The following is an 18,855-nucleotide window of genomic DNA, read 5'->3' as shown; positions in this document are numbered from 1 at the left end:
TACTAGCCAGCCTGAGGTATCAAAACTTCTGAACTTTTTGATACGCATTACTATTTTGAATAAAAAGGGGACATGTTGGCACTCTTGATTGTACTTCATTTTCATATGATGAAGATATAATCTTTCAATCGGTTTAATTGAGGTCTGGAGCTGGCATGTCAGTAACTGCTAGTAGTTCTTTGTTAATATATGTATCATTGTCATTTTGCTTAGTTTCTTTTGTTACCTATTCTGACATCGGACTCGGACTTCTTTTAAACTTAGTTTCTCCGTGCGTTTTGCTATGTGTTTTTTTATTCTACATTGGCTAGAGGTATAGGGGGAGGGTTAAGATCTCACAAAACATGTTTAATTCCGCCGCATTTTTGCGCCTGTCCCAAGTCAGGAGCCTCTGGCCTTTGTTAGTCTTATATGTTTTTTAATTTTAGTTCATTTATATGTTTTGGAGTTTAGTGTGACGTCCATTTTCACTGAACTAGTACACAATTTTATTAAGGGGCCAGCTGAGGACCACCTCCGGGTGCAGGATTTTCTCGCTGCGTTGAAGACCCATTGGTGGCCTTCGGCTGTTGTCTGCTCTTTTGTCGGGTTGTTGTCTCTTTGACATATTCCCCATTTCCATTCTCAATTTTACTCTAAATTGATGCGAACAAAATTTTGTAGTCAGTGTGTTCCTATATTGCTGTCATTTGTATCATACAATCCATCCTGACATAAAAAAAATTAAAATTACTGATTTATCATGATGCTATACCTTTAGTAAACATAATAAAGTGCAAACATGGTCAATTTTAGTTGATGTGGTCACACAATATAGTTAAACAAGCCAGTCTAAGATATGAAAACTGCTGATTTTTAATGATTCAATTATCTGGCACTGTTAATTGATGCAGAAAAAAAACAGAATATTGTGGGCACTCTGAATTATGACCGAACATAATTTTGATATATATTAGTAACTGACCACCAATATTGCTTACATTTATCATGATTAATATATACAATGTATGTACTATGCGTTATCGTCATTGTTTATCGATTTTATCTGATAACCAAGTTTTTATAAGATTAAATATGCTACACGTATATATACGACTTAAAGATTTTGATATTTATTGAAATATATATTCAATGAACGTTAGCAGTGTAACCAATATAGTTTTCACTTCATAAAAAAGGCAGAAAACGGAGAAATCATGTGTATAACAAAGCAAAGTTTTATGCGTACTTTATTCACAAATGTATTTAATCTGTATTGTTTATATCAAGATACAAAGACATTTAAAAAATTGTATGAATCGACGTAGAGAGGTCCTGGTTACAGGTTAACTTAGCGTTGAGCAGACCAGCCATAATTTAACTTAAGATCAGGTCTGGTTTGATCGGAGTTGTCAAAATTAAAGTTAACTTATTGCAGGACTGGTATTGAAGTTAACTTATAATAGTAGCGGACTTGTATCAAAGTTCCTAGGACCAAGTCCGCTTTTCAAGTTAACTTGGTTGTGGTCCAAAGACTGGTCAGAGCAGTCCTAAATGCTGTCACCGATTAACTTTGACCAGTCAAAATGTCTGGTTAGCAAGTTAACTTGCTGTACAGGTTAGGAATACACCCATCTGTAGACATACGAGTGACCGAAATTATCGGAAATCCAGATAAGAGAACCAACTGAGTAAGTTGTTACCCTGTCATTTTCTAAAGCTGCAGGACATACTATTGCCTTGAACTATTTTTCTAAGAAATCTTTCGACCAAAACCCTTCATACTTCATTAAAAGTTAGGCCTATTCAAACCTAAAGGCACGTTTTGAACGCTTACTATCTGTGGACGATACCAAACGGAAATTCAAATCTTGTCAATAGTCAAAAATAACTATTGGCCTAATGTAGCCGAGTAAGGCTTAGTGAACTTTACTCCTTTGAAGCGATGCTCCAACACTTAAGTGAATTGTATTGTAGATACATTGCATTTTGAGACAGTTTGTATTTCTGTATACCCACTGATATACTGTTACTAATCAGTGCAACTCCACATGAAAATAAAGCGGTATACTCATACATAACAACAAATTTTAAAAAATTACATGTCCATGTAAACAGAAAACGTTAAGAACTATACACTGCACAATGTTGTAATGTTATGACACTGAACCATGTAAACTATGGTGCTTTGTATACAGTGGATAGGGATTAGTGTATATCGTAAAATCCGGAATGGTGTGAATGGTATGAAGCATTTGTTTGGATGAAATTGTAGTTCATTTCTTATCAATTTAATCTACAAATGTGTCATTATGACGTATTAGACAACACAAATATATTATACAGATTGTTTTGTGTTCTCAGTTATATGTTTATGTGTTAACAGATAACCTTACACCATATGGAACAGCTACGCAGAGTTCTGATTACGAAGAAAGTCTACCACAAAATGCTATACACCCACCTATATCAAATGACTTTAGTAAGACTACATGTTCCCATACAGACATTAGTAGTAAACCAGCTTGGTGGATGTTTCAATTTTCTTTCGGTTCTGCATACATCACAGATATAACAATATACTACAGAGCAGCCTGTAAGTATACACAATACCATGATATGATTTTGATCGATACACTCTTTTAAATTGTATTCTTGCTATACAAGCTATGCCGAACTAAAGGAGAAGCTATTTTCCTATAAAGTATATTCCTATCCAACATTTTTGTTTTGTTACAAATGACTTTCTTATGAAACAAAGTCGAATATAAACAGAAATCTTTCTGTTTGGATGTTTTGCCATTATTTAGATATGGTTGTTTAACTTATAACAGGGTATAGAGAGCTCGCTAGTAATACAAACGTGCAAAAAAATGTGTATTGTAAGAAAGGGGTAGGCCTTGTACAATCCCTGTTTGGCCCCCAAATATAGCATGTTTACAAATTTGTTAAAAATGTAATCTTTTTTCTATCTTTTTGAAAGTAGAATACTTTTGTTGTATAAATATGGGCTGTTTTTGACAATACAGTGCATATGCATCAGGTACTATGATTATTATTAATTCATGCAAAATTACCGAAATTTTTACAATTTTTGCATTTAGGCTAATTTTAAGACGGTTTTCGTTTAAAACGGAAGTGGCCGCACTTGTGTTCAGTCTTAAAATTTTAATATATGTTGTCTTTGATAATACTACATAACATATACAAAGGTTGACACTGAACACGAATGAGGCAACTTACATTTTAGACAAAACAGACAGACTGACAGACTTTTCATATTCAAGCTTGAATGTGAGCGTCTTTAATGGCCAAATCAGTTCAAATATTTTACATACACTAATTGAATCGACTGAAGTAGACACTTGTGTGTTTAAAAAAGTCAAAAATCTTTCATCAGATGCAGTTCTAATTTTAGGCCAAATTTAGCCCTTCCGGTACCTTCTCCTTTCTGTTATGCAATGTCATCAGTAGCAAATTGTTTACAGCGGGACATTAAACATCCATTTTTGCGTTAACAGGTATATCCCATATAATTGTATGTACACACTTAAATGTTTGAACTTAAGAATTTCAATCAGTGATTTAGTATTTTAAAATACAATACAGTGATCAGAACGAGTATAGGGGGGGGGGGGGGGGGGGGGCTAATACGACATTGATATAACCAATGTATTTAAACAATCAAGTTAATGTATCGCAATCGATCAATACTTTCAAATCAAAACTTTTTGCAAAGGGGAAGCAAAAGATACCAATGGGACATTCAAACTCTTAAGCCGAAAATAAACTGATAACGCCTTGGCAAAATAAAACGGAAAAAGACAAAAAGACAAACAAAATTTACTACAGAATGAGCAACACAAGCCCATAAAACCAATTATACCTTTGTTGGCCATGCATATACTATAATAATACCAATGTTTCCGTCGACAGTTTTGTTTTTTTCGTAGAACACCGTATCACTGACGGACCAATCGAATGGTTTAGTGTCTTGAAATGTACTAATACAAAAATACCTACGTTATTTTGATTGCAAACATATTGTTTTCATTTCCACATCTGACATCAATGTGTATTCTAGGCGGGATTATCGCTACAACAAAATAAAGCTTCGTTGTGTTGATTGCATAATGTTGAATTACATCTTCAGCAAATCAATTACAAATCCTTGAATATAATGCAAAATAAGTTTTTGAAAAAACTAAACTACTGTTTATTCTTATCAAGATCAATATTAAATATAGACATGGACCTTATACAGCTATATTTTTGTCTTATATCAACATTGTCGTTCATTGTAAAATGTTGAAAACAATTGTTAAAAAGAGAGAGAAAAAGAACAATTTGTGAACTAAGAAATTCTATACGACTAGTTATTGTAACGTTATTACCTACTATTCCTACATACATTACAACATATATGTTTCACCTGCGTGACCTGTGGTAGCCACAACCTCCTCCTTCTTTGTTTTTTTTTTACGATTTCATTGAGTAAATCTAATATCCAATTCATACTTATCACGCAAAACATTTATTTTGAAAACTGTTGACGGTGTGTCATTTAGGAAAAAGCTGTTTGGTATACAAAACAAAAATACATGTGTAATTACTGGACACATCAAACTATATTTAAATAACTCGACAGGTAAAGATAAATGATCAGGGGAAATAATACACAACGACTGCATATCAATTCCCATAAAAGTGTGAAATATGAAGTACAAATGAGATACCAAAAAGAGATGTTCACTCAAAATAAATACGTCGTAAAATTATCAAGTAACATATTGACAGAAAATCGACAAAATATAGTTTTCCTTAAACATTAATGTTCTATGTCGGTGCATGTTCCCCTTTGGACAAAATAGACTACATTCACCATTAAGAGTTGTTACTTGTATTCGAATGCACGTATGTTGTCGTCTTGGCATCTCTTTTCCTGTTTTTAAAAACTAACATAGCATTTTTATGGAGTTGTTGTATGTGTGACCGAAAGTGCAATATTTTCTAGGAATACATAATTTCCTGAAGGTATAAAATAAGGTCAACTGAAAAGTGATATAAAACAAAACTTAATTGCATATAAATCAGCGATTAGAAATCGTTTTTATATAAAGTACATAGCCTTAATACAGATTTAAGATTTCAAATGTTTTTGTCGAAACCTGAATCTCCAGAATGGCTAATACCTTGACACCCGAATTCGTCATGCCATAGATAATTACGTTTATTTTTTTCGTTTTTAATATATGTTGTTTTTATCTGTTTTTGACTTTTTTTAAAGAGGGGGGGGGGGGGGGGGGGGTAGGGTCAAAATGCTTTTCATTTGAAGGGCATGTATATTAGACGAATAGTGAATAATAAAGTTTATTGTTTTCCTACAAAGAACGCTAGCAAACACATGCAAATATATAATTGTATAGTGATTTGTGTCTGCAATAAATGATTGCTTATGCTTCCATCTCAACGTTATATTTTACTTCTTTTCATTGAGAAAAATTCAGAATTACTTTTTAATGTACATTCTACTCACATCATTTCAAATATGTTTGTATCGAAGAAAAAATAGATTCATAGCTCCCGTTTTGACACAAATATATATTTGAACGTACACAAATGTATGCGTGTAAATCGGAATTAGCGAATGGCATAATCTTGAATGATATCAGGATGTTGTATAATACTGTTCTTATTTTCATTTTGTAAAAACCATTTTATGCGGCATTTTAAAACGCTTTTTTATGTCCATGTTTATACGGTGATTCAGTTTTTAATATTTTTTGTTTTTTGGTGTTATTTTCTAGTTCGGGAATTAAAATGGTCGTCATACGGGATAACATAACACTAACACGTTTATCTGCATATATTATATTAGTTTTTCACAGAACAAGAAGCGTGTAAAACTCATTAAAAAGTCAATGCATTATTGTGTTGTGATGCGAGGTGAACTGCAGATGCCCTATTCGAGGATACTGATAATTATGAAACACAGTCGTTACTGTAAAATGTTGTTGGTTTCTTATTCATTACAGATGCTTATCGTATGGATGGATTTAAATTATATGTGACCAATACATCAACTATTCCACCTGACGGCTATCTCTGTTACGAAGATCCTGATCCAGGTCTTCCCAGCACTACTCAGACAATACCCTGTAATCAACTTGGACAATACGTCATTTATTACGATAAAAAAGGCGATCATCAATTCGGACCAATAATTGAATTATGCTATGTTGCCATCACAGGTTGGTTTAATATTACTGTGCATAGTATTTTCTTTTTCCCTTGAACATATTTGACCCTAAGTCGTTTCGTCATTGAATTCTTTTTTTTTAAAGTATTTTTTATTTCGTGCTAGAAATACTTTGACCTATTATATTAATGAATATCATGAATTTAGTTGAACGTTTAATGTTCTAACATGGTAGAATGTATAATATACATAACATTTGTTTTACATGCACACGTATAAAAATTGCGGTTTGTATCCAACGCAATCATAGGTTTGAACGTTGTTTTCAATTTAGATTTATTTATATTTTTTCGTTTGGGCTTGTATTATATTTTCCTTCGGGTTTATATGATCCGTTCATCCTATTTCGACTCTTTAAAATTCAAGAGTCTTTCATAAATTGAGGTAAATTATATGGCCTTCTAAATACCGTTTCGGTCCCTAACATCACTGAAAAGACATTAGTTGTCGAAATCCGGATATGGTGTACAAATTTGTGCACCTCATGTTTAGGATATACCATCTTTTCCGCAAGTTTATTGTTTTCTGTTTGGTATTAAATAAATGATTAAGATCTATGTTACATCTGGTGATCAATTTATTTGACAATCGCCAATGGCAGTCAGCAGGGTTTAAGAACATCAGTTGTTCGACCTGTTAGTCAAATGCGTTTTGTTAAAATATACTTTTCACTTTTGGTCTTTTGAAAAATGTTGTTTGTGCTGTAATTTGACCCCTCTACCAAGAAATTTGTTTTACATGCACACGTATAAAATTGCGGTTTTTATCAAACGCAATCATGGGTTTGAACGTTGTTTTCAATTTAGACTTATTTATATTTTTTCGTTTGGGCTTGTATTATATTTTCCTTCGGGTTTATATGATCCGTTCATCCTATTTCGACTCTTCAAAATTCAAGAGTCTATCCTAAATTGAGGTAAATTATATGGCCTTCTAAATACCGTTTCGATTTCTAACATCACTGAAGATACATTCATTGTCGAAATCCGGATATGGTATACTCATTTTTGCACCTTTTGTTTGCGGTATACCATCTTTTCCGCAAGTTTATTGTTTTCTGTTTGGTATTAAATTAATAGTTAAGATCCATTTTGTTACATCTGGTGATCCGTTTATTTGGCAATCGCCAATGGCAGTCAGCAGGGTTTAAGAACATCCGTTGTTCGACCTGCCAGTCAAATGCGTTTTGTTAAAATATACTTTTTCACTTCTTTTGTCTTTTGGAAAATGTTGTTTGTGCTGTATGGAGACCCCTCTACCAAGAAATTTGTTTTGCATGCACACGTATAAAAATTGCGTTTTTATCCAACGCAATCATAGGTTTGTTTGAACGTTGATTTCAATTTAGACTTGTTAATATACATAACATATATACATTTTCAGATATGAACGTTTTAGATATACGTTTATTGTTCTAAAATCGCTGAATTTATCCAATAAATGATTTTACTACATTTTTTAAGATCGTTTTATATGACCGAAAACTTTTGATGATGAATGTAGGCTATTTAGTCCATAAGAGGAAAATGTATCTTTATATATGATATATGCCCTTCTTTTGTTATTTGCTGTTATGAGATGTTGAAATATTAAAAACACTACGGTCTTTCTATTACAAGGAGTAGATTGCCTGAGCGGAATATGTAACAACTTTTCGGAATGATAGGTCAGTTATTTTTTTCCGTCCAAAGGTTTTGATTCTCGGTTTTTATAATCATTGTTTATCCTACAATAGTGTCATATAAACGGAAACGTCTTGAAGAGGTGAAAGACATTGTTGTCAACTTGACAACAATGGGTCTTTACAAACGTCAAATTTTCAGTTCTTACTTTTGTCCACATGTTCGATTGTAGATCACTCAATTTGTTAGAATACAAAAATTCTCGATGCTATGATTTAGTATGAAATACAGATTGTTGTATTGGAATAAATGCAGATGACAGGTCCCTGCAGCCGAAACTAATGATATAGTTTGTATTACAAAAATTAAAGGGCACATTTCATTAACTTTAGATAAGAAATAAATACTCTATATTCATTAGATGTCGATGGATTTTTTTACCTAGCTTAATGAACATCGGGAAGTTACTCTTGTTCGTATGCCAAAAAGCTCGAACTGTATAAATAGTTGAATATTTATAATAAATTAACAATAAATGGTTTTAATCTTTAAACATGTTAATTGCAAATAATGTTTATTGAATTTAGAATGAACATAAATTTAGCCCTTATCGGTCCCTTTGGTCTAATGGTTTACAAATCGTTATGTAATTCTTTCATATAGTTGTCTCAAACATCTATGCTATTAATCTTACCTTTTGAAGATACAAAAAAAAGACGTATTTGCAAATAAATATAAAACATCGGAATAATATAAAACAAATTGATATATGTCAGATAGTAAGGTGAGTAATAAAAGGATTTACACAGTATATGTTAATTGTTCGTTCAAGATTGTCAAACATTGCAGGATGTCCGAAAGGTACATGGGGGAGGAACTGCACTGAGACATGTTCTCCCAAATGTATAGACCAACACTGTTATCCTGGAAATGGTTCATGTTTTCAGGAATGTGAGTATTTTAAAAGTAGATGCGTTCAACAAATCACAAACTTGTAATTTGTTAAATTATACAAATACTTGGGTATCCCATAAACTGGTTGTTGAACATATAGTGAAGCACGAAAAGTAATTTCTACATATCTAAAAAAAGAAAATGTGGTATGATTGCCAATTAAACATGTTTGCTGGAGCCAAACCCTCTCTCTTACCTAGGACAGTACCGCAAAAGAACAAACTATAAACATTAGTTGAAAAGGCTTAACTCATCAGATTTGATAAAGATTGAAACAATTTAACAAATAATTACGATTTACATTTTTGATCTCAATAATGTATCATATTTCACGTTCTACCTCAATAATAGATCATATTTCACCAATATGTCTGATGTTTTGTGTCATTTGATTGTTGTGTCGTTGGTGTGTACCTAAACAGTATGTAAAGTATATTTTGTGCAATTTCATTATATTTCTAATGCCTATAACCTATAAAAACCTTTAGTGGCTTGATGCATTAGCTGTGTATCATTGATAAAAATTACGCGTATGGTTTAGCTTTGCCATATATGCATATACCATATATAACGTATTTGTCACTTATCATGTTTTTATTTCAAGTAAGCATATATTTATATAAATTATGAGTTATTATAGACATGACATTTTATGTTTATTATGGAGCATTTTTTTTTTCTTTTACTCTAACTTTATTTGACTTTTAATCTTATTGTGAAGTTGTTGCATTATGCTAAGGTGAATTTTACTAATATATATATATATATATATATATACATAAATTACCTGTATAAAACTTAGATGTGGTATAATTGCCCATGATAAAACTTTCCAAAAGAGACAAAATGACGTAAAGTTAAGTGACCTTCAACAAATAGTAAAACATATACTACACAATAAACTATAACAGGCCCCGAAATTACAGATATTAACAGATCTAATCACAGTGTTGAATTTGTATCCTTTTGTAAAAAGTCTATTGAAAGAATCGATAAGTTTATTTAAAGAATCGTATCTAAATTTACGGGCTCGGTAAACAACAGCAACGTAAACATTCATGTAATAACTATGTCTTTATATAGTCAGAAATCAATATCATAATTGTGTTCACATTATAGTAAGTCATATCATTATGTCATGTATGTGCAAGAATGTTTATCTTTATTTGAAGAAACCTCTTTCTTATTTTTGATTACAAAAAGGCTGTGCAGTTGTAAGTAGTGCATTCAATGAGTTCAGAGAATACAACTTAAATGTTGATTGTAGCAACTTAATATTTGAAGGCAGTTTCTTTTTCTTTGTTTTTTTTTTTTTTAATTATTTGTATCATTCTTTTTTGTATAATCTATCTCTGTAATTTCATAGCTGCATATTGGGTTCAATATAACCTCGCTTGAAATGTAAATAATATACACAACCCTAATGACAGTAATCCTGTAAGCTAGTAAAAAGATCAAAATGGAACATTTGAAACTAGTTCCATTTTAGTTGGAGCTATACGTACAACAGTTCATCAAACCTTTAATGGTGAGAACTACTAATGAATAACATTAAGTATTGCAGTAGCTAACTTGGGAAATAATATAAGGGTAAACACACTATTTAAATGTTGCCAAGCATTCCATTCAGAATCGTATGTCTCCAACAGATCGTCATGGGCCGAATGACAAATCACGATAAGACAAATAAAAGTTCCCAAAACAATAAAACCAAAGGCCAAAGAATGATTTCCATGGCCCGAAGTTAAATCCAGGTATGGATACTTATGTTCTTAAGGGATACCCCTCTTCTTGTTTAAATAGGACAGCCTTCATGTTACTCGTTAAAAGTGCGGAGATAAATCGCATTCATTGATAAATTACGAATAAACGGATGATGCGCACCCATTTCAGTGCTTTCTACATTGTTTTCTAGAACAGTCAATGTTACAGTGGAAAAAAAGAGGCGAGAGTTACTAATGGGACATTAAATCTCATAAGTCGAAAATAAACTAACAACGCCATGGCAAAAAGAAAAGGACCAAAATAGAAACATAGGAAAGGAGAAAGGGACTGGTGATATAAAAATTGAGGACTATATCCATTAACGATTAATTGGTACACAAACACTTATTGGTATATAAACCTGTCTGCTGTGTACTTAAATGTTGCTATTGTCTATTATAAAACTTTTTCATACTGATTAAAATGTGTGTAAACTAAATCAATTTGAGTACTTATAATTGATATCTTAGCTATGGGAACTTTGATTGATTTAATACCTTCAAGTGAACTTTGAATTAGCATCCAGCAACCGAAAGTATTCTTCAATCATTTATCTGTTTCTTGTGTTCTTTTTTGCTGTTGATTGTGTGCTTAATACCGATTTGATGAACCAATCCCTGTTTAAAATGTTGTTCTTGTGTGTTCGCATGCTTTATATAAAAAAGAAGATGTGGTATGATTGCCAATGAGACAACTCTCCACAAGAGACCAAATGACACAGAAATTAACAACTATAGGTCACCGTACGGCCTTCAACAATGAGCAAAGCCCATAGCGCACAGTCAGCTATAAAAGGCCCCGAAATGACAATGTAAAACAATTCAAACGAGAAAACTAACGGCTTAATTTATGTACAAAAAATGAACGAAAAACAAATATGTAACACATAAACAAACGACAACCACTGAATTACAGGCTCCTGACTTGGGACAGGCACATACATACAGAATGTGGCGGGGTTAAACATGTTAGTGGGATCCCAACCCTCCCCCTAACCTGGGACAGTGGTGTAACAGTACAACATAAGAACGAACTATAAAAATCAGTTGAAAGAGGATTAACTCATCAGATGAATAAAAATACAAATAATACAAATACGAGTGGACGTGGCCGGGTACAGATCTGAGAGTACTCGCAGTTACTGACAGCTTGTTCAAAGCAACTAACAACTAATAAAAAAAATCATGCATCTTAGACTAAATTATCAATCCGTACACATCCAACATCCAATGGATTTAGAGTAAAAATGTCATTAACAGTCAGAGAAAAACATGACCTTGTGCAATGCCAAGATACAGGTATCGATAGATTGTAGATCCATGAATGTGTATATGTATATAACAATAATATTTTAGTTTGCTTTTTATTTACTGATAACAAAATCAATATTAGTACCAATAAAAATAGTATTTAATGATCTGATTACAGTGTTGAATTGGTAACCTTTTAGAATAAGTTTATTTAAAGGATCGATAAGTTTACCAGGATCGTTTCTAAATTTCCGGGCACGGTAAACAATATTGCCGTAAAAAAGAGGATGTGCAATCCCGTTTGAAATAAGTTTTCTACAGGTACAACAAAACTTCAAAACCACATCTTTATATCTATGGAAGAATTTAGTAAAGGTTTTAAGTAATTTGTGGTAACGAAATCCCTGGCTTAATAATTTACCAGTAATACATAGATTACGTTCGTTAAAATCAAAAACGTCACAACAGACACGGGTATAGCGAACGAGTTGTGAAATATAAACACCGTAAGATGGTGCCAAAGGAACATCACCATCCAAAAAAGGAAAATTAATAAGAGGGAACGAAAAATCGTCCCTTTTGTCGTAAATTTTAGTGTGGAGTTTCCCGTGTAAAACCGAAATATCTACATCTAGGAAAGGACAGTTGTTACCGTTTACATTTTTTTAAAGTAAGTTCCTTTGGGTAAATTTCGGCAGTATATTGAGATAATTCTTGATTATTTAACGAAAAAATATAAATCAAGAAAACGGTAATTGTTGTTGAATTTATCAATTAAGTGCAATTTAGACGGGTCTTTACTGAGTTTGATCATAAACTGTGATTCATAACAGTACAAAAACAAGTCTTATATTAAAGGGGCGCAATTAGTGCCCATAGGAATATCTACAACCTGTCGATAAACTTTGCTGCCGAAACGTACATAAGTATTATCAAGGAGAAAATTAACAGCTTCAATCATTTTATTGATTTCACTTCCGTCCAAAATTATGCGAGGAGATGAAAGATTATAAACAAATTTTGATTCCTGCAATATTCTTGATATGATTTTCAAATGCTAGAAATATGTTGTCCAGTTGTTGTGAAATGGCTTCTGTCGCTAATGTTACAGTTATAACTTTGAAACAGGCCGTTTGTTTTTTCTTTTTAACAGCTCCATTCTTTTAAACGCCTTGTCTTCTATAACATACTCTAATGTACAAGGTTTGCTCATTGGTGTATGTCGTACGGTGCCCCGATGTTGGTAACATATCTTGTCCTTTAGTCTTTTGCGGGAAATACCCAAATACATACACAAGTTACATTACACATAAGAAGTAAGTAGGATTCAGAGTAATCATAGGATAAATATTTTTTTTTTTTTATACTAGCAGAAATTGGAATTTTGATCCAGACTGAATAAAACCAAATACAAACAGAATTCCAATATCTTCTAGCAAAAAAAAAGTATCCAATTGTACTTATTTTCCAGGAGATCCCATGATATTTCTGAAAAAAATTCAGTTAGTATAATTTCAGATTGTAATAGATTGATGTTTAATTTCATTGACGTTTTTATTCATTTATATATTATTAATTATTAAGTGTTTGTGTTTCAAATTCTAAATTTCACTGGATAAATAGGTAAACAAAATTGATCAATTTATAAATACTGTAGTAAACAAATATATGGTTAGGTCTTATTTATATTACATTAAGTTTCTTTTGAGTGGTTTATATTTTACAACATTATCTTACAGCCCTTGGATGGTGTAAACTTCCCAAAAAAAACGTGTATGGTGTAATGGTGTATGGCATATGGTGCAATGGTCGAAGGTGTATGGTGCTATGGTGTATGGTGTAAGGGGAATGGTGTAATGGTATAACGTGCGATCGGGAATGGTGTGAATGAATGGTGTACGACATTTTAAACTATGCTAAATATTGATAAGAACTGATTTTTAATTGTATACATTAATTTACAATATTGTGATCAAAATTTGTTTTTTAAAATGAATAAATAATTTTGTAGTCGCACGCTTTCTTTGAAATTAAATTGTATTATGGTGTAATGTGTAAGGTGTATGGTGCAAAGGTGTAACGTGTATGGTGTAATGGCACAGAGTGTATGGTGTAATGGTGTTAGTGGGAAGTGTACACCATCCAAGGACTGTATTTTGTGTGTATCGTATTACTTGCGCAAATGAGATATGTTTTGCAACATAAACAACAGAAATTATATGTTTCCTGCACAGTTACAGACGGGAACCCACTGATGATCATTCCATTCAAACATGCTTCAATATGTGTGGATTTCGATCATAATGAGGGCTCGACGGGATAGAATCCAGTTAATCAAAAAGATCATCATCTGAACAAAATATCATTTTTTGATATCACATTTTAAGAATTTGAAACTGTATTTGTTCTAATATTCTTGTGAATTCGATCCAAATAGTTTTAACCTACTTGTATATTTTAAATATATGTGCAAGGAATGCTTCCAGCTCGTCATGGATCTTCTACGCTTTGCTGCCTTCAAATAATTGTTTAATTGATAACTATAAACAATTCAAAAATTGTTTTGGGTACTACAAATAAATGTAATCGTATTGACTCATCTAGTTCCACCAAGAATCATACTAGTATTAATCTAGATATCCAACATCCAAATTGTTATACAAGGAGGATTATAAATTCCAAAAATTTACCATTTGCATATTACATATCTATTGGCGATTTATACACGGTTCTCCAACTCAGAACAGTACAAAAACAAATGAGATAAAGTATAAATACTCTTCTATCACAGTTCATTTTCCAATTATAATATAAGATCAATATATATATATATATATATATATATATATATATATATATATCAGTTTTAACGACATTTAAGTACAAATATATTTCAGACTCAAAATTATTTATATTTTTGGAATTAAAAATTAAGTATAGACAGTTCTGAAATTTAAAATGTTAAACATTTGACTTAACTCGAAAGTCTAAGTTTTAAATTTTTGAAATTCTATTTTAACTTTTCAATCGTAAAAATTTTAAGTTTAAAGTCAACATTCAGAGTTAAAAAAGATAATATGAATTATGGCTGAATAGAAATTTTGCAGAAAATTCGAGCCAACACAGAAGAAAACTAGATGCAATTAGCTGCGTTTGAAACTTAGCGACTTTAATCCAAGACCTACCGAAAAAAAAAAAAAACTGACTGTCAAAAAGTAAAGAACGATTTCTTTAAAGTGAACTAACTTTAACTACACTGACAAAGCCACCATACTCCTCTTCGTGGAAATAAGATGGTAGAATGTAGTGAATTTTATTGACATTTTTGCTTAAATACTCAATATATTTGTTAAGTACATTAATTATCATTTTATGAATAATAATTGTATTGTTAAGTTTCAACATTTTAAAGTGCAGATTTTGTTGTATCATACTACCAAAGAGCCCGTAAGTTAATGCATTTCCCTGTGCACATTTAATTGTTCAATACATAACTTGGTGTTTTAATTAATTATATATTTTGTGCTTTTCTTTCAAGATTTCATAGCACAAAATGTATTGTATTATAAGTAAATAGCAAGTCAAAGCAATTTCCTGTATAAAAATTCAAGATTTTATACTTTATTCGGCCATTACATGTACATGATTAGTGCATACATTAACGCGTCAATTTTTACGATTGTAAAATTGTTTCGTTGTACATCACTGCTGTGTTTATATGAGTGTTCTTTGAGGAATTAAATAAATTTATTTCTGATATTGACTTTTTTTCTAAACTATCACTCAAAAGTTAATGAAAACTGGATTCACTGTAACTCTAATTACAGGTTAATTTTCTGTATCCTTATAGCTTAAAAATCGCGTTTCTCTAAGGAGAAATTATTTACCTGTATACAAAAATATCAAATGTTGAAGAAACGTGATCACACCTTATTGGTCATGTTAGTTTTCAAATTTTATCAAATATAGCTAGTAAGTAATGCAAATTTTGAAAGAGTACAACTTCGCAAAGCTAGAAATAAGAAAATACTTTATTTCGAATGGTATAGTGTATGTCATTTGCAAAAAAAGATAATAAATGAAAACATAACCTTTAGAAAAATTATTTGAAAGTCAAGAAAGTAAAAAAGGATGTTTAAATACATATTAATTTGATTGCTCTTATACCTTATGAGCTATATGACTAAATGGGGCCTAAACATAATAGTAAAATTCATCATAGGTCAACATTGCCTCAGGGAGTTGGAATTTTAGTTTCTACATTTTTCAACGGACACTTAATTAGAGTTATAATTTTGCTCACATCAAGCTAGGTATATATTTTAATCAATTATAGTACCATAATGTAATGCAATAACAGGTGAACAATTTTGAGGTCCTTAATCGTTTGTGATTTTATCATACAAATTGTGGCGATTCGTAGTTGCTTTGATAAATTTATAGTTATTAACAATGCTGTTAAGTAAAATCCCAAAAAATTCGGTGATAAATCAATCCTTTGCCCATAAATTTCAGGTAAAGTAAGCTATGCAAAGGTTGAGTTTACCACACGAAGCGTGTCGATTCAAATTAAAAGATGTTTACTAAGGATATATCTTCACCTAACAAAGAAAACACACATTTGTTATCCATAATTGCATTATGTTAACATAATATTTCAGTAAAAGCTAGAAATAATCAATCTACACTATACGTTTAGTAGATTCGACATGTGCATGCGTAATTCTGAATTTTATTCTTGAAAGGAAAGGAGTGATTTCTATCACCTCAGCACATTTTTTTTTTTGCCTTTAAAATTATAAAAAAAAAAATGTTTTGACGGAACAAACAGCATGCGTGTGAAGATACCCGAGAGTACATTTCATTGTAATATATCTTTACAAAACGTTGCAATTATATATTCACATTGCACTATTGAATTACAAGTGTATGCTTGACTGGTATAGGAGAAAATATGTCCTTATTTTAAATGATGTAGAATACCTTGAATCCTGATTTAAAATTAGTCAGATTACTTGGACCCATCATTTGTGTATTAAGTTTTTTTTTTATCATATGATTATATATTCGATAAAAGGTATGTCTTCTTTCATTATGTACTAACTAACAAGTTATGGGTTTTACATAATGCAGTAAACCTAACCGAACCTTATTTTATAATAGAACGTACTGAATAAATGCGTTTGATAGAATTTGCTTTTTGAAAATGTTTCTTCATCTTTTTTTATTTTGTCAAAATGAGTAATGTATGTTGATGGTAGTAATCGATTCGGTGTTAAATATACGTTAAAGGTTGCTTTTTGTAAAAACAACTGTTTGACAAGCAACGCCCCTTTTGGGGAGATTCATAGATATTTGTTTTGTTTACCTACTGGTTCCCAGATATGATCTCTATGTTTCATATCATAGAGACACAACTTGGGAATGTTACCGTGAAAATACACATGGATAGCCGTTATCCAAAATGAAGGGAGGGGTAGTACAGCATTTTAGTATAAGTTTAAACTCTTAAAAGTTAGAGGCATATAAATGTTGAAAATATGCCACACAGCCCTATGTTTTGACCTTTGATTTAAATAGTAGTGCAAATAAACTTTCCATTCTAAAACATATTTTTTTACGAAACTTCATAGTAAAAGTGGCACAGTTTTAGCCGTAAAGGAGTTCCAATGGGAAATTGCATTGGCTATATTTATAGAATAGCAACCTATAGAAACGATATCTTTATATATTTCTTATTTATTGAATTTGCATACACGAACAAGTATCAGAAAGTATATTCTATTGTATACTATTTATTTCAAAACGGGTGGGGAGTGCTTAGAACCAAGGTTTATGACACTCTAGAGTCTCTATCAACAGTGGATTGTTATGAAACTCATACACTGTCATGTGATATCGTTTATATTGCCATCACTTGGAAATGATGACATATTCATACTTGAATATCATGGGTACATCCAGAGATGATTTTATACACCGGCATTAAAAGACACAGAGTCACCTTTTCCCGAATGTGACCTACCGAATTAGACTTATTTCCGGGGTTGAACTAACATGTGCAAAACGACGGGTGCCACAAGTGGAGCAGGATATTTTTACCCTTCCTGAGCACCATAGATCATCCCCAGTTTTTGTTGGGGTTCGTGTTGCTCAGTCTTTAGTTTTCTATGTTGTGTTTTGTGTACTATTGATTGTCTGTTGGTCTTTTTCTTTTTTAGCCATGGCGTTGTCAGTTTATTTTCAACAAATGAGTTTAAATGTCCCTCTGGTATCTTTCGCCTTTCTTTTACGTATATATAACTATTGCTTTGATCATAAGATTCAATTCATTTTTGTAAAAAAAATATAAGTCAGAAGCAGCAATTCGGCAAGATGGATTACTGCCTTATACTGTCTTAGAGAAAATACTAATCGACAAAGACCCAGTGGATAGTGTTACCTGTTAACAAGATTAAAAATAACCACCCCTCTATAATGTCCGATGATGTAATAAATGCTGTCCTTGCATTGAAGTGTGTTTTCTTTGAAAACAAGTTAAATTAAGCAATGGTAATGTTTATTTTGTGTCATTGAAAACGGCAAGAATTTAAAAATGTTTATTCAGTTCTTTTAACCCAACAAAAGTGCTTTGTATACTCTAACAAGGTAACAAACCGATCGACCAAAAGTTATAAATCACACACATCTTCAATTTTAACCTGTTTACAACGGTAAAAGCATAAGCACGCATGATGTTTAGCGCGTTTTTAATGTAACATCAATCTAGTACGTACATTCAATGTACTGGATTTTTCTGGTTTGGTGTAAGGTGATATGCATTACCTGTTATATATTTAATATACTAAGTAAATAAGAGATGCACATATAGTTGTTGCTTTATCTAAATATGAAATATACTTTTTTATATAGACGGCCGTTCGGGTACCTATACATGTAGCTTACATCTACGTTCATTTGCCGACCAACGTTAAACAAAGTTCATATGTGAATCCATTTCTCGTTCAAACATCTTATACACAGCATA

General features: G+C 31.7%; 2 protein-coding genes across 2 annotated transcripts in view; both read left to right on the top strand.

The window, feature by feature from the left end:
- LOC127725036 (uncharacterized) overlaps positions 1–15,585 on the top strand; it is a 36,024-nt gene extending 20,439 nt beyond the window's left edge. Inside the window, exons 3-6 of the mRNA XM_052231976.1 lie at positions 2,366–2,575; positions 6,015–6,230; positions 8,710–8,811; positions 13,568–15,585. Coding sequence (XP_052087936.1) covers positions 2,366–2,575; positions 6,015–6,230; positions 8,710–8,811; positions 13,568–13,671 — 632 coding nt within the window. The 3' untranslated portion in view covers positions 13,672–15,585. The remainder of the gene's footprint in view (positions 1–2,365; positions 2,576–6,014; positions 6,231–8,709; positions 8,812–13,567) is intronic.
- Positions 15,586–15,693: 108 nt separating this feature from the next.
- Positions 15,694–18,855, top strand: part of LOC127724962 (multiple epidermal growth factor-like domains protein 10) — a 178,358-nt gene continuing 175,196 nt past the window's right edge. Inside the window, exon 1 of the mRNA XM_052231972.1 lies at positions 15,694–16,905. The gene's annotated coding sequence lies outside the window, so the exon portion shown is untranslated. The remainder of the gene's footprint in view (positions 16,906–18,855) is intronic.

This window comes from Mytilus californianus, unplaced genomic scaffold (genome assembly GCF_021869535.1).
Source record: "Mytilus californianus isolate M0D057914Y unplaced genomic scaffold, xbMytCali1.0.p SCAF_1, whole genome shotgun sequence".
Classification (NCBI taxonomy): domain Eukaryota; kingdom Metazoa; phylum Mollusca; class Bivalvia; order Mytilida; family Mytilidae; genus Mytilus; species Mytilus californianus.
Note: the sequence above shows the minus strand (reverse complement) of the source record. Positions and strands in the feature narration are given on the sequence as shown.